Source organism: Bos grunniens, chromosome 19 (assembly GCF_055505025.1).
Source record: "Bos grunniens cultivar Pamir isolate PY7600 chromosome 19, Bosgru_T2T1.0, whole genome shotgun sequence".
In the NCBI taxonomy this organism is placed as follows: domain Eukaryota; kingdom Metazoa; phylum Chordata; class Mammalia; order Artiodactyla; family Bovidae; genus Bos; species Bos grunniens.
Genome location: NC_141183.1, coordinates 39,820,777 through 39,843,470, shown reverse-complemented (window position 1 = coordinate 39,843,470; position 22,694 = coordinate 39,820,777). Strand labels below are relative to the sequence as shown.

Here is a 22,694-nt window from a genome sequence, read left to right as displayed (position 1 = left end):
TCCAGACCCAGGGATGAAACTGAAGTGTCCTGCCTCTTTTTTCTTGGCAGGCAGATTCTTTACCTCTGAACCACCTGGGAAGCCGATGACTGTCGTCTTAAAATAGTTCAATAATAGTTCAATAAAATAGTTCAATAATCAATTGAATTATAAAAATTCAATAGTTCAATAGTTCAATAATAATAATCAATAATAGTTCAATAATAATAATCGGTGGGGAGTAAGGCGCATCAGTTTTTATTTAAGCCATTTATAGTAGTTTATTTTGGGGCATAACTTTCTGGGTAGGTGGAACAGGTGTCGTAAGGAAGTGAAACAGTGGGATTAAGTGAATTCACTAGAGTCACTCAGCAAGTCAGGTAGAATTTGGAGAACCTGACTCCTCGCCCAGTGCTCCAAAGCGAGTCGGCTCCGCTGCGCCTCTGGGCAGGCTGGGCGTGGGTGAAGGCAGTGAGGGGACCGGCTGCGGTCTCGCGACCGCGGCGAGGAGCGCGGTGACCCAGCCCGGACCGACTCCAAGGGCGGGGCCGGCGGCTGTCCGGGGGGAGATGCGCGCGGCCGGACGCACCGCCCGGGCTCCGGCCGAATCGCCTCGCTCCCGCCCCGCCCGCCGGACCCGCGCTGCGGAGCGCGCCCTCGGCAGTGGCCTGCGGCAGCCGGAGCTGCTTCCACGGTGCGGCCGGTGGCGGGTGGGGAGCGGGCGGCGGCCGGGAAGCATGGCGGGTCGCCGGGCGCCCGGGGAGAAGCGCTGGCAGCTGGTGCGCTGGTGAGTGGGCAGCCGGGGGGTGCGGGGCCTGGTGAGGGCGCGAACCCGCGTGCTGAGGCCGGGCGGAGCGCGGGGAGGAGCGGGGGCGCTGGCTCGAAGTTTCTTCTCGAGCGAAGGCGGCGGGGCCGGGTTGAACTAGAGGCGCCGGGCTGCCTGGTCATCTCAGTCCCGCGACCCGAGCCTGGTCTTCTCGGTTCTCCAGAGCGATCGTCGCCCGGACCCCGGCCCCTGTCCCCGACGTTAGGCTTTGGGAGGACTTCGGTCTTCGTTAGCTCTCTTTGTGCAGAGGGACTCCCCTTCCTACCCTCAAACCTTCTGCTGCTCTGGGTCGGGCCACAGACTGGACCCCTAGGGGGTCCAACCTACAATTCTCATCTCGCCTGTTCAAGGAAATGTCTCACTTCACCTACATGAGGACTCGCGGCGGTGGGCACCTTGGAGATGGGGTGTTTGAGAAAGGGGAGCCTAGGAAGTGAGGGAAAAGGTCCCCGGGTAGCTGGGTCGTTGCCCCTACCCCCACCGCAGTCCTGTCTGGGCTGGGAAATCAGAGCCTGCGGTGTCAGGTTGCCAGACTGCGGGCCAAGAAGGTTTCAGACGCATCACCGAGGAGTCACCTGGGTTGGGCCCAAGTCCCGGTTGTCCGAATGTTCAGGGCTGTTTCAGTCAGGGATCTGACCTCTGCTTGGCGGGACTTAGAATGCAGGGCAGCCTGTTCAGCCCATCCCTGTCCTGGAAGGATTTTAAGAATGTCTGACTGGGACCCCTCCCCATCTCAAATCCTCCATCCACACCAGGGCCAGGGGCATCTTTAAAAAGAATTCCAGGACACTGCTTGCCAGGTACATTCTGTAGCCTGAATACAAAGAATAACAATAGTATCCTTAATAATTGCAACCTGGCTTCCAGAGTCCTTCCTGCTGGCTCTGCCATAATCAGGCATTGATTCAGTTACTCTTTACAGCCATACGCAGAGGAAGGTATTGTTGTTGTTCAGACTCTAAGTCGTGTTTGACTCTTTATGACCCCATGGACTGCAGGACGCCAGGCTCTTCTGTCCTTCACTATCTCCCGGAGTTTGCTCAGATTCATGTCCATTGAGTCAGTGATGCTATCTAACCATCTCATCCTCTGCCACCCTCTTCTCCTCCCGCCTTCAATCTTTCCCACCATCAGGGGCTTTCCCAATGAGTCGCATCAGGTGGCCAAAGCATTGGAGCTTCAGCTTCAGCATCAGTTCTTCCAATGAATATTCAGGGTTGATTTCCTTTAGAAGGGTATTGGCACCCCCCACCCCCCACCCCTTACAGATGAGGAAACTGGGGCTCAGAGAAGGAAGGTAGTTAATTAAGGTCACTCAGCAAGCAAGTTACAGAGTCAGGGTTTGAACTCAGGATTTCCCCAGGGGCTTAACTCCTCCTCTTTCTTTCTTTTTTTTTTAAATTTACTTATTTGTCTGTGTCTTAGTTGCAACAGGCGAGATCTTTTCATTGTGGCACGTGGACCCTCTAGTTGCAGTGCAAGGACTCAGTAGTTGCTCACTGGCTAAGTTGACTCTTAGCATGTGGGATCTTTGTTCCCCACCCAGGCATGGAACCCATGTCCCTGCATTGCAAGGCAGATTCTTAACCATTGGACCACCAGAGAAGTCCCTCCTCCTCCTTTTTGCTTCTTAATTCCTGAATGTTGGGCCTGGCCGCTATTGCAAGTTCACATTGTCAAAAAAATCTCAGCATGTCAGAGCAAGAGGGGTCAGTGGGTTTCCAGCCTGCTCAGTCCGTCCTGCACTTCAAGAGTTCCAAGAATCAAGGTCCAAATAATCAAAATTGCCCTTTAGCAGTGGAGTTACTCTTCAGATGAAACCCCGATACATAAATCAGATAAAAGTAGAGTTAGTGCCCTCTCTCTGGATAGGAGGTGCCACCCTAGGACCCCAGGGCCTTCCAGGTCAGTTTGTGCAGTTTGATTCCTTTCCTCCCCCTCCATGGAGGAGGAAACAGGAAGAGTCTTAAAGGGGGCAGAGCTTGGATTCCTGCTCTGACTCTCTCTGCCCTGATGTGTGGCTGGGTTGGATCTTGGGTCCAACCAAAGTGATCATCAGGTTCACCTGATGAAGCACAGATCATTATTAGTACCCTAATTAAGTTTTGGATCACCTTTCACTCCTGGGTAAAAAAGCCCATGGCATTGAGAAGGTCCTGAAGACATGACTTGAGTGGTCAGACTGTCTGGCAGGGAGCACTCTTGAGGACAAGACACCTTCTGAACTCCATGGCATGATCCCAACATGATCAGCCTTGGCTTCTGCTTCCTGAATTTCAGACTGAGTCAGTTTTCTCAACTAAAATTGGCTTAAGAGTAAAAGCGAGTATTGGCTCCCTTTTAAGAATATTGGCTTACAGATATGAAAACACAAGAACTTTCCATGTTTCAGACAAAACTGGATTCAAGTGCTCAAGTAATGTCACCAAATAACATTCTACTCTCTCTGTCCTTTCTCTTTCTTCTGTCCCCTCTTTATTCCTTTGTGGAAATAAGGTGGCTCTCAGGAGTTGCAGGCAACCCTCCAGATGAGCAAAACCCACCTGGAAAAAGAGCTTCTTTTTCTCAGTGGTTCTAGCGAAAGTTTCAGAATGTCATTTCATTGACATAGTTTGGGTCACATGGCCATCCTTCAGCCAATCACTGTGGACTGGGGGATGGACTGCTTAGATTGGCCAGGCTGGGTCATGTGCTCACCCTGGAATCTGGGGGCTGGAGTTAGTTCCACCCAAACCACAAAATTTTGAGTGGGAAGGAGGGTGGGGAATATTCTTTGGGCAACAAATATGTCTGACGTTTACTTACTCTTTTAGAACAGCTCTTGCTTTGAAGGTTCCTCCTCCAAATTCTCCATAAAGTACCAAAAACTAAATTAGGATTTGGTTGGGTTCATCAGATCAAGTTATTAAATATGTAAGACTTTTTGGCATTCCTCTTACTGTCTGAGGGCCTGTTGCCCAGTTTCTGATGGTGGGGCTTTGGATCTGGGGGAAGAACCTGACAGAGGCTACAGGCTAGGGTTGTGTGAGTACTTGAAAAACAGTGCAGAATGCTCTGGCAACATACTTTTGACTGACTGTAAAGTATTCCATTCACAGTTGAACCATAATTTCTTTGTGTAGCCTCTATGGATGGCCTTTCAAGGAATTCTGAATATTTTGATATTGCAAACCTCGCTGCAGGGAACGTATACCCATGCAAACATGTGGAAAGATAATGGTTGGATGTATTCTCCAAAGTGAAATCACAGAGTAAAAGGAAGCGTATGTTGTGCCATGCCAAATTGATCACCAAAGAAACTGCACCATTTTATGGGCTTCCCTGTGGCTCAGTTGGTAAAGAATCTGCCTGTAATGCAGGAGACCAGGGTTTGATCCCTTGGTTGGGAAGATCTGCTGGAAAAGAAAATGGCAACCCAACTCCAGTATTCTTGCCTGGAGAATTCCATGGACAGGGGAGCCTGGTGGGGTACAATCTGTGGGGTTGCAGAGAGTTGGGTATGACGGAGTGACTAACACACACACACATATTATCTCCAGTGATATGTGAGTTGCACATTCCCCACAATTTTGCTCATACTGGGAATTATTAATCACAAACTTAAACCTTGGCTCATGTTGCTGGTGAAAAATAGTTTTTCGTTGTTTTAATTTTCGTTTCTTATAGAAGTTGATTTTTTAATATTTATTGGTCATTTGTGTTTCTACTTTTGTAAACTACTCATTTAATTTCCTTTGTCCTTTTCCCCCTTGTTGATTTGCTTATTATATATATTTTTCACAATGATCTGCAAAAGCACTTCATCGTGGAGATTAATATTTTTTTTTTTTGGTAAATTTTGTATTTTATCACAGCTTTGCATGTGTGCATATGTAGTTGCTTAGTCGCATCCAACTGTTTGTGACCCTTTGGACTGTGGCCCGCCAGTCTCCTCAGTCCTTGGGATTCTCCAGGGAAGAACGCTGGAATGGTTTTCATGCTCTCCTCCAGGGCATCGTCCCGACTCAGGGATTGAACCCAAGTCTCCTGTGTCTCCTGTATTGCAGGTGGATTCTTTACCTGCTGAGCCATCAGGGAAGCCCTTAAAACAGCTTTAGATTTCCAAAACTTTGAGAAGATGGTACAGTGTTCCCATATATCCCACACCCAGTTTTCCGTATTATTAGCTTCTTACACTAGTATGATACATCTCTTGCAAAAATGAACCAATATTGATATGTTATTATTGACTAAGCCCCATAAATTATTCAGATTTCTTATGTCCTTTTTCTGTTATAGGGTCCCATCTAGATACCACATGGCATTTAGTAATTAATGTAATTACTCCTCTATGCTGTGACAGTTTCTTGGACTTTTCTTGTTTTTGATGACTTTGACAGTTTTGAGGAGTTGTGGTCCTGTTTTGTAGGATGGTGTCCCTCGACTGGGACGTATCTGATGTTTTTCTCATTATTAGATTGGAATTATGAATTTGGGAGAAGAAGATCACAACGATAGAGTGTCATTTTCATACATTGTATCAAGGATCCCTACGTCAACATAGCTTATCAAGGGAATTCCCTGACAGTCCAGTGGTTAGAGCTCCGTGCTTCCACGGAGGCACAGGTTCAATGCCTGGAGGAGGGGGAACCTAAGATCTTCCGTGCCGCTGGGGTGTGGCCAAAAAAAAAAGCTTGTTGATGTTGACTTTGACCACCTGGCTGAAGTAGTGCTTGTGGGTGTTACTGCCCTCCCCCTCTCCGTAGTGTACTCTTTGAAGGAAGTTACTCTGTGAAGCCCGTATCTAAGCAGAGCAGAGCTGTGGTCCACCTTCCTGGGGGTAGAGTGTTTACATATATTGTTTGGAATTCTTCTGCACGTGAGGTTTGTCTCTTTCCTCTCCATTTATTTAATTGTTCAATCATTAATTTATATCAGTATGCACTATTAGATATTCACTCATTTTAACAGCAGCCTTATTGAAATAGGATTCATGTGTCACACAATTTACCCAAAGTGTAAAATTCAGTGGGACTATATATTCACAGGACTGTGCAACTATCACCATAGTCAATTTTAGAACATTTTCATCATCCCCCAAAGAAATCCCATAACCTTCAGCAGTTCCCCTCCCCGCCACCCCCAGTCTTAAGCAACCACTAATCTTTCTCTCTTTATGGATCTGTCTATTCTGGACATCATTTCATATAAATGGAGTCATACAGCACGTGGTCCCTTGTGACTAGCTTCTTTCACTCAGCAAAATGATTTCAAGGTTCAGGTTTCAGTGCCCGCCTGACCTACCCCAGTGTTCAACTGAAAACATAGGTGTAACCTCTAAAGTGCCTGACCCTTCTCTCTTTTGGTGATGGATTGCATCCTCCACACTGGAGGCCTCTTATGTGAGTGGTTTCTGCTCCTTCTCTTCTTGTTCCTTTCAATGTCCCTGATCATGCCTCCTACTTTCCCAGCGATAATCTGAGAAGCTGGTTCCTGCTAAAGTGGGAATGGCTGTTAGTGACTTCCAAGGTTGACCCTCTGCAGTGCTTAATCTCCTGGGTACTGTTCAGTAGAGTTTCAGGTATGAGACAGGTTTATAGGCAAGACATCTGGGGATGGATGATGTTCTGTTTTCCTGTAGTCGATGAAGTCAGTGCAGCCAATCCCCCTCCTAAGTTAGTAAATTGGATTCATTAATGGAGATCATCTATGTCAAAGCAGTCTCTGGAAGAATCTTCTCAAGAACATAGTGAGTTGATGACTGTGACTGTCGTGATTTTTTTAGAGCAAACTGGCTCAGTTGACTGGGGAGCTGGGTAAGAGTGTTACAGGGACTTCAGAGATGATCAGATACAATCTTTGTACTCTAGCAGGGAGACAGGCACATAAATAACTCACGTACGAGCCAGCAGAGAGCAGCGTTGTGATCAAGGTTAAGCAAAGCATCCCCGGAAACTTGGAACCACTTTGGAGGCTCTCTGGGAGGCTGGGGACAGATTTTTAGAGGCTGTGTGGTTTGAGCAGTTGGGCAGGGTGGAGCAAGACACAGATGGAGGGAGGGCAGCTGAGATCTGGGCACCGCCTGAGCTAAAGCTCCGAGGTTAGAAAAGGCAGGGCATCTTTAGAGAAGGACAAAAAGATTGAGAATGTAGGGGTGGGAGTTGTTGGGGGAAGGCATGTTATGGCGGGAAAGACTGGAGGGGAGCAAAGTGGGGAAGAATTAGACCTCTCAGGTGAGCAGTTTGGAGGACATTTGATATGTGGTGGGAAGCCCCTAACCTTTTTGGCCAGGGGAGGGGGTGACAAGATCTGTGCTGGGAAGTGGGGGCTGGTACGGAGGAGGGAGAGGATGTGTGTCTGTGTATGGAGAGAGGACTGGATGCCAGGGGATGAAGGTCCAGAGAAGGCTGCTGCTTCCTGTGTGTATGTGACCTTGGACGAGTTCACTTCCATCCCCCATGTCTCTTCTTCCTCGTCTCTGAAATGGGATCAGCCAGTTCTGAGAGATTTCATGTGAAGCTTGGAGGAGAGCGTGTAGGGAGAGGGTTTATCTGTCATGAGTGAAGCAGGTAAAGCCGATGACCGGTGAGGACAGATGAGGATGGGGTGGGAGGTGGGGGGGGGTAGAGGGGAGGTGATAAGGATGACCATGTGGCAGGAGCTTTCCTCGAATTATCTCATTTAATCCTCTTAACAACCTTTCGAAGTGGGTGGTGTTATTACTCCAATTTTACAGATGAGGGATCTGGGACTTACAGTGGAAAATCTCTCACCTGAAGAAGGGAAGTGGAATCCATGCCGAGGTGCCTGCAACGACTGGACGACAGTCCCTTGTGCCCTGCCTTGGGGAGAGGAGAGGAGGGGTGGCTGGAGCAAGGAGGAGGAGCACATTTGGAGGAGCCCGAGAATGGGGAAAGGCATAGACACTCATCACAATAGGATGGGATTAATCAGGGAAGGCTTCCTGGAGGAGCCAAGTTATTATTTTTTTTAAGGAGTCATGTTTTGAGCCAGGTTTTATAGGACAGGAGCCATCTTGAGGCAGGAAGCAGAGGAAGGTCATGTTCCACAAAGGAAAGTCATAAAATCGTGATCTTCCCTCCTAAACTTGTTCTTGTCCAGCGAGAATGACACTGCAGCCAGATGCCCACACAAACCACAGACTCAGGAAAAACTTTGTTGCCTGTCTCCCGTTCACCATGTCTGACCCACCCCAGGTCCAGATGATACTTCTTCCTTCTCTCACTTGAGTCCTGCCATGTCTCTGCATTCCAGCACTGTCCCCTGGGCAAACTAACATTGTCCCATTGGAACCCCCTGCGAGAACATCTAACCTGGCTGCCTTGCCCTTTTCCTCCAGGACGATCTTCCTGAAATGCCCATCAGATCATATTGAAGAGAGTGAAGGGAGACAGGTGGGGACCAGATGCCCTGGTTTGGGAGACCATAGGAGCAACCAACGGAAGCGCTCTCCCTCCAGCAACCCTCGTTTTGGGAAATCTCCTCCTTCAACAAAGCCAGTGCCTGATCAGGCAGTATCAGAGTGGCTGCACAATTTGTTTTTTATCATAGCACTTTATGCAGTTTGTAATTTCATATGCACACACATAATTAAAGATTTGTAATCATAGATAATACCTCTCCTGTATAAAAAGACACATTGTTAAAAAGTTACTCCCTCCCCACATTCCCCCAGCTTGTCCTTACCCCCACCTAGGTAACTACTTTTTATTAGCTTGGTGTCTCCAGAATTTCTACATGTAAAGATAAACAAATAAAAATTCTTACTTTATTTTCCCCCCTTTTAAAACAATGTATCAAAAAGAAAAACAAAAACTCAAAAAAAAGAGATAAAACAATGTATCCTGGAGATCTTTGCATGATAGCACACAGGGAGTGCCCTCAATAAAAACATTCTGTATGGCTGCACACTGTTTTACTATATGGATGCACCGTTATTTATCTAACCAGCCCTCTACTGATGGGTGCTTGGTCCATTCCTTGTCTTTTGTTATTAGAAACAGTGCCACGGATAACCTTGTGCATGTGCTAGAATCCGCAGATAAATTCTCTGAAGGGGGATCGCTGGATTACAGAGGAACTGCAACTGTAATTTAGACAGACGTTGTCAGGCTGTCCAGCAGAGGGCTTGTAACCAATTGACAGTCCCACTGTGTGTGAGGGGGCCGGTTTATAATGATATATTAGTTCATGTGATTATTGATGGCTTCTCTTTCCACAAAACTGTAGGCTCCAGGATGTCAGGGATTATGACTCTTTTGCTCATAGACGCTCAGTAAATACTGGATTAATGGACGGATTTATGAGTCTATCAGGAGTTGGTGGCCGAAGTGAATGAGATTGCTTTATGTTCACCTTGCCTGGTCCAGCTTCCCTGATCCTTCTTCTGGGCTGAGTGTCGATCCCCAGGGTGACTGGAACTCTGGGAGAGACCCTTGATGTTCTGGAAGATCTAATCCTGACATCTGACTCATGACCCCCACTCCAGAGCATGCTTTCTCCTGCTATGAGCTCAAGAAGTCCAATGTGTCAGTCTTATAAGGGTTTGGAGAATGGATCCTTGTCTGATGCTTGTGTTCTCTGCCCAGCCTCTGCTTATATGCCTCTGGTGACAGGAGACTTACCCTTTCGACTGACTCCTTTCAACTTTAGACAACTAACACTTAGAAAGCTTTTCCATCTATTGAGTTGCTCCGTATAGCTGCCTCTTCTTCAGGGAATTTAAATCATGGCTCTTTGGAGATAAGACTTTATGGCTGATGAGCAGGGGTATCTGGGGACAGGTATCCCTCATCTGTCACTTTGTGGCACGGAGGGCCAACTCCCAGAGGACCTCTGCAGGGCCCTGGCTGCCCACCGCCTCACTCTCTCCCGCCTCACCCGCAGGTACGTGCAGGAGGGACGGTTCCGGATTGAGGAGAGGACGCTGACAGCCTTCCAGTGGCTCTACAGCCCCCAGCAGCATCGCATCCTCAGCCGCGCTGACTTGGAGTCTCCCTCCAGGTAAGAGCACCCACTGCCCTTCCTCTCATTCTTCGGCCAGGGTCCAGGCCCCTCCAGGTGGTCCTTGTTAGACAGCCAGCCCTACACTGGTCCATAAACTCCCAGTGGGAACCATTGCCTTCTGTGGTGGAGAGGCCTTCTAGGGTCCTTGAAAGTTTATCAGCTGTGGTGCTGATCCAGCCTAGAATATTCTGAGTGATTTGAGGCAAGTCACTGCCTCTGCTTTCTCCTCTGTAAAATGGGTATGATCATGTTTTCCCTGCCTTCTGTTGGGAAGATCGTGAATCTCAAGTGAAATGGTGCCTAGAGATGAGCTGGTTCCGTTTTTTCTTTTTAAAATTATTTATTTATTCATGGCCGTGCTAGGTCTTCCTTGCTGCTTTCTCTAGCTGTGTCGAGTGGGGGCTACTCCCTAGTTGCAATATGCGGGCTTTTCATCGCAGTGGTTCCTCTTGTTGCAGAGCACAGGCTGTAGACACACAGGCTTCAGGAGTTGCACCACGTGGGCTCAGTACTTGTGGCGCACAGGCTTAGTTGCTCTGCAGCATGTGGAATCTTCCTGGGTCAGGGATCGAACTTGTGCCCCCTGCATTGGCAAGGCGGATTCTTAACCGCTGGACCACCAGGGAAGCCTGGCTGGTTCCTTTTTAAGAGGAAGAGCATCTGGCAAGTTTGCTGGGCAGTCCCTGCTTTGACCTGGGTAAGAGCCAGCCCTGCCTTGTCTCCCTCCTCTGTCAAGTCAGCTGGGATCCTGAGTCTGGGGGAGGGGCACCCAGATTCCTGCTCCCCGGCCCCCTGGCTCCTTCTTCCACACAGTGGACAGGCAGGACAACTGTTAGCGGTCTTGATGGAGACATGCTGGGAAGCCTGGCTGCTGCCACACCCCTTCCCAAGGCTTCTGCTAGACCTGACCCTGGAGCTTTCTTCCCACTTGCCCCATCTAAACCTCTTTGCATCAGCTTCTAAAGTAGCAGGACCTTTGAAGCCAAGGGGCTTCTGTGGTGGCTCAGATGGTAAAGAATCTGCCTGCAATGCAGAAGACCTGAGTTCGATCCCTGGGTTGGGAAGATCCCCTGGAGAAGGGAATGGCAACCCACTCCAGTATTCTTGCTTGGAAAAATCCCAGGAACAGAGGAGCCTAGTGGGCTATAGTCCATGGGGTCGCAAAGAGTCAGACACAGCTGAGCGACTAACACTGTCACTTTTGAAGCCAAGAATGAACAGGTCTTTCCTCCCAGGGTTGGCTGAATAAAAGAAGAAAGGAAGTAATGTCATTTGGGGGAACACCCTGGTCTGGCCAGTAAGTAAACAGAGACCATGCTCTTATTGCATCTCCCCAAACTGGCCCCAGGAATAAGGTTCCGTGATGCTAGTAGACCTCACCTCCCCAGACATCTGCTGGGAATCCTACTTAGCTAAGAGCAGCGAGTCTGCTCTCTCTTGTCTCAGTGACGATTTCAGAAGGTACCAGAAGCAGTGAGGGGAACAGGAACTCTGGATCCAGTTCTGCTCAAGGAGGAATAATTAACTGAACGATGATATAGAAATGATAGGGTTTCCCAGGTGGCACTAGTGGTAAAGAACCCGACTGCCAATGCAGAGGCATAAGAGATGTGGGTTTGATCCCTGGGTTGGGAAGATCTCCTGAAGGAGGGCATGGCAATCCACTCCAGTAATCTTGCCTGGAGAATCCCACGGACAGAGGAGCCTGGTGGGCTACAGTCCAAAGAGTGGCACAGAGTTGGACACGACTGAAGCGACTTAGCACGTGTGCACAGAGAAGTGATAGGAACCCTGGGAAAGGCAACTCAGGCCACCCGGAACTCTTGGTATTCAGGAAACAGGAGGTTAGACAAATGCTCTAAACTCCGAAGGGCAGACTGTACACAGCGCAGAGAAGAGACTGAAAAGCCCCTCGAGCCTGAGGCAGGAGTATGAGGAGGGCAATGTGATCCTGAGCGTAGGTCGTGAATGCGTTCAGAGACAGAGAAGAAGGCTGCCTTGCAAGCACGCTGGTGAGACACAGACGTGAAGGGCAGATTGCAGTTTCAGGCAACCTGCAAAGCCCTATTGCAGGCTGAGCACCATCTGATTGACGGAAAGCAGTTTCTCCCTCACGTCCTTTCCTTTCATCAAAACTCCCGTGCTACCTGACATTATTTTATTCGCCTATCTGTTCATTGCCCGTGGCTCCCCTGGAATATGAGCTCCATGAGGGCAGGCCCTTTTCCCTCTTGTCCTCATCTGTATTCTGAGGTCTTGCCTGGAGAATCCCAGGGATGGGGGAGCCTGGTGGGCTGCCGTCTATGGGGTCGCACAGAGTCAGACACGACTGAAGCGACTTAGCAGCAGCAGCAGCAGCCCAGAGAAGGAGCTTATTAAACAGGCACCAGGTGAAGGACAAATGAACATAATGTAGGCTCACAGGTAGGAAGGCTGGAAGGGAGGCGAGTTCCAAGACCAGGATGGGTCAGCTACACCCACCCAAGATACAAGGGAAGAAGAGGAGGCTGAGACCGCCTGCCCATGTGGGTGACTTTAGGCAAAACCTTTTTTGAGCCAAAGAAGAAGAATGCTTTTCAGAGTCACAGGAGCCTAGCTGAGTCCATGGAGGAGGGAAGCAATCATAGGATGGAGCCATTTGAAATAACTTTAGCTTTCATATCTGAGAGGGCTACCTCCCAAGGGACTTGAAGAAGAGGCTGCCATAGCGCTGAGACTAAGCACTCAAAAAACTATTACTCTTATATAATGAAAGTGGTACTAACTTATTATGTGTATTTATTGCATGTCATGTTATAAATGCTTTGCAGGCATACATTGATCTACCCTTCATAACAATGCTATGATCTGGTACTGTTGTTCTCCCCATTTTTCAGATGACAAAACTGAGGCACAGAGTCAGTGGCAGTGCTCACAACCAGTATGCACACTCCCTCTCAGAGAATAGGACATATGTCCCAAAGTGGGAGATGATGAAAGTAATTTGTATCTTTACAGAGAGGAAATAAGTTCACAAACCATAAATAAATGAGCTTAGCATCAGTCCTAATCAGGTTTCAGAGTCTATTATTAAAGAGATGGTTTGGGGGCACTTAGCAAGGAAAGAGATAGGGGACCACTGGCAGCAAGTGAATTCCCTGGGAACCCATCCTGCTGGGGAAAGCGTTATTTGCTTTTCCAGTTAGTTTTCCAGACTAGAAGTTAGGTTGGGGGTGGTAAAGCAGGAGACAGTGGTTCTGCGTTTCAGCAAGAAATTGTTCTTGTCTTCCCTTCAAAGCCTTACAGGTGACACAGAGGAGTGTGGGCTGGGGGCGGGCACGGCTGGGAAGGTTGATGAGTGGGCTGCGCTTGCCAAGACTGCTCAGTGCGTTCATGAGGGACTTGGTGACAAAGGCTGTAGACAGCATGCTGGTGATGTTGCTGATGGCAGGAACCTGGGCACCATCCCAATGGACAAGATGGCAGAACTGGACTCGAAGTGTCCTGGAGGCCGGAGTCCAAGTCCAAGTATAAAAGGTACAGTTTAACAGAAATTAAAGGAGAAGTCTATTTTAAGCCTCCAATTTTGTCTGCACCTGGATAGCAGGCTGAGCAGATCAGCTACCTGAGGGCTTCCAGTTGAAGCTTGGGTATGATTTAAGAAAATGCTCGCACCTTGGGGCTTCAAGAGCTCAGGACAGAGTCCAGAGCTGCAGAGGGAAAGTCCTGGTCTTTTGTCTCAGATGGTTGATCCTTGGGTTGAGAAGATCCCCTGGAGGAGGCCATGGCTACCCACTCCAGTAGTCTTGCCTGGAGAATTCCATGGACAGAGAGCCTGGAGAGCTACAGTCCATGGGGTTGCAAAGAGTCAGACATGACTGAGCAACTAACACTAATATACCACGGAATGCTCTATCATTTCCTCATTTATTTTGTGGACAGAGATTGAGCACATTTCTCAGCTAATTCCATATTGGATATTACCCTCGAATGGCTGAGCAAGTTGTGTTTTGGGGTGACGGGTCAGGCTGCTGAAAGGTCTCAGAGGGTGAGTTGGCAACTCGCTTTCCTTTTGTCTTTCCACCCTGCTCCAGGTCAGGCCCTGGGGTTTTGATGCCTTGTCTTAAGGAAGACAAGAGTCCTGACTCTAAGGGACACACATTCTAGTGGGAGAGACAGTCTGTAGACACACAGATAAGAGAATTTCCTGAGATGATCAGAGTGCTGAACAAACTCAAACAGGGCATCAGATAAAGATGGACCAACGGGTGGGTGGGAACTCTGGACGAGAGGGAAGGGCCCACTGGGAAGGAAACATTTGAGCTGAGAGTCCTGCCTGAAGGACACAAGAGGGCAGCCACAGGGAGAAGCTGCTGGCAAAAGGTGTTAAATAAATGCTGGGGAGGGGAAAGAACATGGGAAGGAGAATCTCAGTGACAAGGCCCTAACTACGTTCTAGATTTTGTGGCCAGAGCAGAGTGAGGCCTTGGCCAACAAATGGACGCGATGCAGATGTCCGTGCAATTAAAGGAAGGGCTTTCTAACGTCCAGAGCTGCCTGAGTACAGCGTGGGCTGCGTCTTGAGGGGGTGAGCTTCCCATCACTGAGATGTGCAAGTCATAGTCAGAGGCCACCCCTAGTGGAGGTTAGGGAGCAAGACTCAAGCATTTCAGGGGCCCCACAGGGCATCCTTCCTGCCGTCAGCCCCTTCAAGTTCAGGAGCATCGTTGGTTTGGCCGAAGCTGGGAGGATGTCTGTGCAGCGAATGAATGAAAGCTCCAGGCTGCCAGGTCCAAGGCAGAGGCAGTTTTAAGGACTCCGGCAGTCCTTGAAACCTCCCACTTCCAAATCCAGAGAGCACTGCACCCCCTCCCCAGTCCCGCCGCACGCAGAGCTGGGGAGAACCCCAGTGTCTTCCCGCAGATCTTTCCCCATTTCCATTCCCCACCCGCCCGGGGCCCCATCCCCCAGGAACTTCTGCGGGCAGGTGGGCTGTCCCCTCCTCCGCTCCCCTGGGTCCCTTGGGCGCGCCTGCCCCGCCCGGCGCCTTTGTTCCGAGGAGCCGCCTCGGGCAGTCCCCTGGCGGCAGCGACGCGAGCATCCCCGGCGCCGCACCCGGGACTCGCCGTACCCACCCCCACCGCCCCCGTGCCCTCTCCGGCCCAGCGTGCCCGCCCCTCCATCTCCCTCCCATTCTCCCGCAGCTACGCGGCTGCGGCGCCGGGCGAACTGAGTGGGCATCGCCGGGAACTGGGCGCGGACCCCGGCGGCGGCGTCGCGGAGGGCAGCAGGAGGGCCCCGCCTGGGCCAGGCGCGGGCTTGCGGGCGGCGAGTGCGCGGCTCCGGCGGTGGGGCGCGCCCGCCAGGTGTGCGGGCGGCGGCGGCGGCGGCGGCGGCGGCGGGTCGCGGGAGCCGCTTTGTGCCGCGGCCGGGGTGCGCGCGCGCGCGCCGCGGTGACGGTGCGCGCGGCGGGGCGGGCGGCCGGGGGAGCCCGCCGCCGAGGAGGAGGGGGCTGGCGGCCGGATGGAGACGGGGGACGCCGCCGCGACAGACTGCTGCCGTTCCGTCCACGTCGAGCAGTGAGCCCGCGGGCGCCGGCGTCGCAGGTCAGAGGGGCTGGGGCTGGGTGGCGACCCCGTAGTTAGCGGGGATCAGAACGCGGGTCTTGGGTGGGACTGGACCCAGGGTGGAATTGGGGTGTATGTGGTGAGGGCAAATGCGTGTGTCTGCAGAGAACTCAGCTCGTGTGGACGTGAGTGAGCTCTGTGCTGCGATTCCACGGAGCAGTTCAGCGTAATGGGTTGTTTGGGAAGTGGGGTGACTGTCCTCAGACACCCTACCGGTGGGGCATGGCGCACACACGTCTGGGGTGTCTCTGCGGTGAGGGAGACGTCAGCCCAGGCTCTGTCAAAGTCTCTGGCTGGAGAATGACCAAGGTGGAGGTCAGAGCTGGGGTGTTTACAGGTGGTGGTGGTGAAAGGAAAAAGCCAGGACCTCCAGGAAGGACCCTGGAGCTAGGCTGAGTTGGTTTGTTGTTGTTGTTTTTTTTTTCCTCCTAAAGGACATAAACCCCACCCCGGCCTCACTCCAACCTGTGCCTGTTGCAGGGAGGGGAGCCAGGACGGTGGGGGCGCTGTCTGAGAGGCCTCTGTGGACCTTTGGAGCAGGGCTGGGCTCCAGCGTAATGCTCACCTTTGGAGGCCCTGAGTGATGAGTGTGGGGGTGCCTGCCCTGGGTGGGGGTCCGGGGCACACTATGAGTCCTGACCTGGGAGCTGGTTGAGGAAGACACCCTTCTTTCTCTCCGTCTGTGTGGCTCCTCTACACCCTACTTAACAGACCAAAGGGCATTTATATGCAAGTGGGGTTTGGGGTCTGAATGCTGGGATCTGTCTCTGTTGAGTGGCCCCCAATGGAGCAGCCTCCGTGGAGAATAATAGGGTTGTCCTGGGCTGGGCTCCAGGGCTCTCTGATTCTTTTCATGCTTGATGACCCTGGGGCGGTCCCTTAAGCCCCACGGGCCTCAGTTTCCCACGGAGAAGGGAGAAGGCACCCGTTCCCCCCTCCCCTGGTCTTCCTGCTGCAGAGTAAGGAGTAAACAGAGAGCTCGCCCAGCTGCGGAGGAGTCAGGAGGCAAAGAGTGACTCAGGACATGTGAGGTCTCCATCAGTGATTTCCCCCAGGAAAGTCCCCCCACATCTTTGAGAGGTGGACAGCAGTTGGGGGGGTGTTCTTCCCTCATCTCCAAGCAAGTGTGTTGGATATTCTGAGTTCTGGAATGGGGCAGGGTGGGTGTCTTATAGATCCAGCTGCTCAGGCTTCCAAAAGCTACCTCAGGTTCCTTCTCCTTTCTAAGATGTTGAGAATTGTGGAGGGATTGGATGGGATGGGGGCTTGGAGTCACCGAATTTCTGGGCAGAGGCAGATGCTAAAGTTGAGTAGGCGTGGGCACATCTGGCTGGGATTTCCACTCAGCCCGCTTAGCCCAGGGTGTTGGGTGATTTGTTGGGAGGTGGCCTCAGTTCCGGGCTTCCCAGATGGCGCTAGTGGTAAAGAACCCGCCTCTCAATGCAGATGTCAGAGATATGGGTTCGATCCCTGGGTCTGGAAGATCCCCTGGAATAGGAAATGGCAACCCACTCCAGTGTTCTTGCCTGGAGAATCCCATTGACAGAGGAGCCTGGTGCGCTACAGTCCATGGGGTCCCAAACAGTCAGACACGACTTAAGCGACCTAGTACACATATGCACGGCCTCAGTTCCAGAGAAGAAGACCCTCCTGCCACAGGCACCCTTGCCACCCCCCACCCCTTCCCATGGCCAGGTCTGGATCAAGTGTGGCTGAGTCACTGTGGTTCAGAATGACTTGAACCTTAAGGGACGGGGACGTTGGCATGGATGGTGGTGGCAGCAGCAGACAAGGCTGTGTTGTGACTCAGACCTGGGTTGAATCCCAGCTCCACCTCTCAACTCTCTCTCTGTGTCTCCACCTGTGTTTTCCCAAAGCAGAACTGGAGGATGCATGCTTTTAATTTTCCCACTGCTCTCTCCTGGGAGGTCTCCCCAGGACCATGCATTTCAGAACTGCCCTGTTGGGGAGAGAAACAGGAAAGTGTTCATCCATCAGCTCTGTCCCGACCATGGACGTTAAGTCCCGCATGCTTCCAGGCTGCACATGTGAAGCCCCAGCAGGTTCGTGTGGGCATCCCACACTGTGGCTTCAGAGAAGATCCCAGAGTCCTTGAGGAAGCCTTGCCACGTGGCGCCGTAGGCTGTTGCTCGAAGCCTGCAGGAACCGGTCATTGCAGAAGTGACTGGAGTAAGACATGGGACCGAGATGGTTTGAAGTACTCTTTGAGGTGTCAGACACTGTGTGACTCTGGGCAAATTTCCAATCTTCTCTCCGCCTCAGTTTTCTTCTCTGGGGTTGTAGGTATTTACTAAATTTTTGAACATGGCAATGGGTCCGTAGCGAGGGCTCCATGATGGAATATTTCTGTGTATTTGGGAAGACAGTATGTTCTAGATGGTTCACATAGTCGTCACTTAAAGTGGTGAAGGAGGTTGGATTAGGTGACCTCTAAAGACCCCCATCCTGGTCAGAGAATCTGGGACTCAGGGGTCTGGCCCCTGACCTGGTCAGTTCTTCCTGGAATGTGGCGCAGTCTCCCAGACCCCTGCATGGTTCTGCTCTGCATTCTGTGAGTTGGAGGCAATATGCCGGTTGCTCAGACGTGCCTTTCCCAGTGCTCTGTCCAGTCTAGCACATGGGAGCCCCGAGGGTGGGCAGAGGGGGCGAGGGGAACAAGCATCTCAGAAGCAGGTGGTTGAAGGAGGGGTGGCAGGCGGGTGGATGCTGGCGTTTGGAGTTGGCAGATGGTCGTGGGCACTGGTCTGGGCTACAGTCAGTGGGGAGGAGAGGGCACAGGGGTGGGGGAGGGTGAGAGAAAATGGAAAACGGGAAGGGCGGGGAGAAACGAATTGGCAGAGGGCAACCCAGAGTGATGGAGGAACCAGGGCTGTGGGGCAAGTTGGGCAACCTTGGTGCCCAGGGATTGGGGGTGTGTGGAGTGGCAGGGACAGGCTGGGCTGGCGGGAGAGCAGTGGGGTGCTATGGCACTGGTTGAGGATTAGTTGGGGGCCCCCTGGCATAAGCCAGGGCAGGTATCATATTTCAGGGAACAGCACCTATAAGCCCCCTCCTCCTCCTTGCTCCAGTGCATCTGCCTCTGCTTCCTGGGCCACCACCCACGTTGGCAGGTGAGGCGCTGTCTGCAAACACTTGGGTCCCGTTGTGAGCCGTGATTGGAGAAGGCAAGGATGTGCCTCTGCCAAGGCCTGTTGCCATGGTACCATGGTGACCCTTGTCTCCCAGTCCTCTCCCATCTCTGAGCAACGTGGCCCTCCCCAGGGGGAGGTCGTACAGTAGGGAAGGTGTCCGGCGGCCTCTGACTTGCGCAGGGGCCGCTCAGGCTGGCCACACGACGGTCATGGTGCCCATCCTTCTGCCTTCAGGCAAGGTCACACCCAGCCTAGGGTGGGCGGTTGCAACAGCCACTGTCTTCACTTACAATCATTTAAAGACTCCTCTACAGTTTGGGGTTCCTCTTATTTTTAACAAGTTTAGTTTAAAAACAAAGTCAGTAATGCCAGCCTATCCATTTCTGCCCCCCCCCATTAAAATATGTTTATTTATTTATTTGGCTGCACGGCGTGTGGGATCTACGTTGCAGCATGCTGGATCTAGTTCCTGGACCAGGGCCCCCCTGCATTGGGAGTGCAGAGTCCTAGCCACTGGACCAGCAGGGAGGTCCCATGTCCTCCCCTTTTAAAGAGCCAGATGACACTCTCTTCTTGCCCACCCCTTTTCAATGCTTTGGTGCTTCTCTAGAGGAAAGTTTTGCATCAAGTCTGCCACGCTACACTTTTTTGTTTGTTTTTTGCTCTGTTTGCCACCATCCTTGAGTAGGTTCCACTCCACCTGCTCAAGAGTGCAAACCAGCTGTTGGGGCTCCCAAGGCAGGTGGGACACCAAGGCAAGGACTGAACTCTGGGGAACCTGGCCTGAGACCAGGCCTGGGTTCTGAGTTTGCAACTTGCTCTCTGGGCCAGCGGGGGTTCCACCTCTTTCCCTAATTCAGATCCAGGGCTGTCCGCCTCCTTCCCGGATCATGCTGGGTGTGTGAGCTGGGCCCTGCCAGGCCTGGCTCAGCAGATGGCATCGGATCTGGGCACCCGGGGGACCCTGCCAATTAGATGACTGGTGGTGAGCAAGACCTAGAGGGGAGTGACAGGCATTCAGGCACGGTGAGGTCCACCTGTATGTATGTGCACGTCTGTGCATGTGGGTCCCTGGAGGGCATGTTGCTGGATTGCCATGTCTGCACATCTCTGTGATTAAGCAGTGCTCCTCTGAGCTTGTGTCTGTGTGCACTGCTGTGTGCTCTGACTTATTCGTGTTCTTTCTCTGGGGATGTGAGCTGGCCACCCACCCAGTGCTCTCCAGGTCCTTGGGGCTGTGCCTGTCTGATGGCAAGTGGTGTTTTACCCAGCAGGACTTCCCGGTCCCCTGAGGTCCCTGCGTCTTCTGCCCTGCCCAGCTCTCCGGCATTCCTGTCCCGGTCTCCCTCCCTCTGCCTTGAGGAGGTTGCTTCTCCCCCACTGGCCATGTGGCTGCCCACTGCTGTTCAGGCGGGGCTTGTCATGAGACAGCCGGTCCAATTTCCAGCCCCATCCTTTAAGCTCTGAGTTGAGGATGATGGCTGGGTGAGCCCTGGGTGGAGGAGATGAGTCAGGCTGGCTGCAGCGGGTGGGGGGAAGCTAGGCTGGGTGTCAGCATCTTCAGGCAGGGGTGTGCACCCTGCGTCTACTTGACCCATCCTCAGTGGCTTGGCCACCAGTGCAGCAGTGGGAGGGTCCGTCCACCTCCCCTGCTCATATTGTCTTCCCTTGGAGCCATGCCTGGCAGTGTCGGATGGGGAGCAGAATGGTCTCTGGGGCTCCAGGCAGCCCACCAGTAGCCTTGGCCTTAGCATAATCACTGAAATTTATGGAGCTCCTCTTCCTGTGCCAGGCCCTGGTCATACGTCATGATCCATGTTTTAGCTCACTGGCTCCTCAGCACAATCCTATGAGGTGGGTTCTGAAAGCATCCCCATCTTATGAGGAAGTGGTGGCTCAGAGACGCTGGATCACTTCTGCGAGGTCACACAGCTAGGAAATAGTGTAGCCAGGACTGTTCTTTTTTTTTTTTTAATTTCTTTATTTATTTATTGGCTGTACTGGGTCTTGCTCTGCTGTGCGGGCTTTTCTCTGGTTGAGGCCAGCAGGGGCCACTCTCTAGTTGTGATGCACAGGCTTCTCACTGAGGTGGCTTCTCTTGTTGAGGAGCATAGGCTCTAGAGTGCACAGACTTGAGCATGCAGGCTTCTGTAGTTGTGGTTCCCAGGATCTAGAGCACAGGCTCAACAGTCGTGGCACATGGGCTTAGCTGCTCCAAGGCATGTGGGATCCTCCCAGACCAGGGATCAAACCCGTGTCTCCTGCATTGGCAGGCGGATTCTTTACCACTGAGCCATCAAGGAAGCCCCGGGTCTGTTCTTGACACTTGCTGCTGTCCCCTCCGCTCTTCACAAAGCTATGTCCATCTCATCCTTACAGTCTCCCCTTCAGAGAGGTCAACTCAGATCATCCCCTCTAAACAGGGCTCTCCACCCACCCAGTCCCCTTTGGATCGCATCATCCTATATAAATACCTGTGTAACGTTATCCCTCTCTGGTACTCCACTCCCCTGCCCTCCCAGGGCAGGGATTTGTCTGTCTTGTTCACTGGAATACCCTCCACACTAGTGGAGAGTCTGGAACACAGTGGGGATGTAGTAAACATGGGATGAATGGGTGAATGAATGAACATGACCGTATGTCTGACTCCAGACCTAAGCTCTGTACCCCTTCTCTATGCTGTCTCTCACTGCAGGGTGGCCGGGTGCACAGCCCTGGAGCCAGCTCGCTTGGTTCCCTGTTCTGGTTATCTGGTGCTGCTTAATAAACCATCCAGAAGCTTATGACCTGAAACAACAGCGATGCTTATTGTGCTCATGAATCTGCAGTTTGGGCAGGGATTGAAGGGAGACCTGTATCTGCTCTGCCATCATCTTCTGGGGCTGGAATTGTCTGAAGGCTCAGTGACTCACATGTCTGGCCTTTGATCCTGGCTGTTGGCCTGAGGTCTTGGTTCCTCGCTACACAGGTTTCTCTGTGTGCTAGACTGAGCTTCCTCACAGTGTGGTGGCTGAATTAAGGGGCAAGAAAGAGCCTCTGTGCTTACTTGCTCACTCATGTCTGACTCTTTGCAACCCTATGGACTGTAGCCCGCCAGGTACCTCTGTCCATGGGAATTCTCCAGACAAGAATACTGCAGTGGATTTCCATGCCCTTCTCCAGGGAATCTTCCCAATCCAGGGATCGAACCTGGGTCTCCCACATTGCAGGCGGATTCTGTACTGTCTGAGACACCAGGGAAGCCCAGGAAAGGACAGCAGCAAGTGTCAAGAACAGATCCGGGGCTTCCCTGGTGGCTCAGAGGTAAAGAATCTGCCTGCCAATGGAGGAGACAGGTTTGATCCCTCGTCTGGGAGGATCTCACATGCCTTTTCACCTTTTGTCATCTGGCCTTGGAAATGATGCAACATCACTTCTGCCAGAGTCGCAGATCCACATGGATGCTAGAGGAGGGGGAACATATACACCATCACTTAGTGGAGGAGTGTTACCGTCAAGGGGTAAGAAGAGCATGTGGGATGGGGGGTATATTATGGGATGGACAGTCTGCCACAGTCGCTTCTTTGGAGTGTAATCTTGAGCACATTACTCAGTCTCTCTGTGTCCATTTCTTCATCTTTAAAATGGGGACACCATCAGTATGTATTGGGCTATTTCATACTCACTGGGCTATTTCTTTGGCGGTGACTCTACTCGGGAAGATCCCCTGGAGGAGGAAGTGGCAACCCACTCCAGTATTCTTGCCTGGAAGATTCCATGGACAGAGGGGCCTGGCAGGCTACAGTCCATGGGGTCGCACACAGTTGGACACAGTGGAGCGTGCAGGCACGTGCACTTCCAGCCACAGATCCCCTTGGCCTCAGATGAGACATTGGTCCAGGTTTTCACTGAGCTGCACGATCCAGCCCCAATCCCACCCCCAACTCTCATGTAATACAGGAGGCACCTACCTGTGAAGTGTCCTTCTGAGGGCAGGGCCAGTGGTGGGGAAAGAAGAGGGGACCCTGAGAGGAGTAGGCCTTTTCTGTCTCTGTTTATTATGTGAGTCTAAGTCAGCCCTGCTCCCTTCAAAGGGGCAAGGGACAGGGTTGGTGGAGGTGCCATGAAGCCGGGGCTCCAGCAGGG

The 22,694-nt window shown here is 51.9% G+C and overlaps 1 protein-coding gene across 4 annotated transcripts in view; it reads left to right on the top strand.

Moving 5' to 3' along the window:
* The first annotated feature begins 701 nt into the window (after nt 1-701).
* RAP1GAP2 (RAP1 GTPase activating protein 2) overlaps nt 702-22,694 on the top strand; it is a 216,526-nt gene continuing 194,533 nt past the window's right edge. For 3 of the 4 annotated variants that reach the window (XR_015148073.1, XM_086359667.1, XM_086359665.1), the window contains exons 1-2: nt 702-766; nt 9,692-9,808. Coding sequence is in view for 2 of the 4 variants with exons in the window: in XM_086359667.1 (XP_086215793.1) it covers nt 717-766; nt 9,692-9,808 (167 nt within the window). In the remaining 2 variants the exon portion in view is untranslated. Of the gene's footprint in view, nt 767-9,691; nt 9,809-15,273; nt 15,397-22,694 lie in introns of those variants that run through there. The other variant, XM_086359672.1, reaches the window with a different exon arrangement.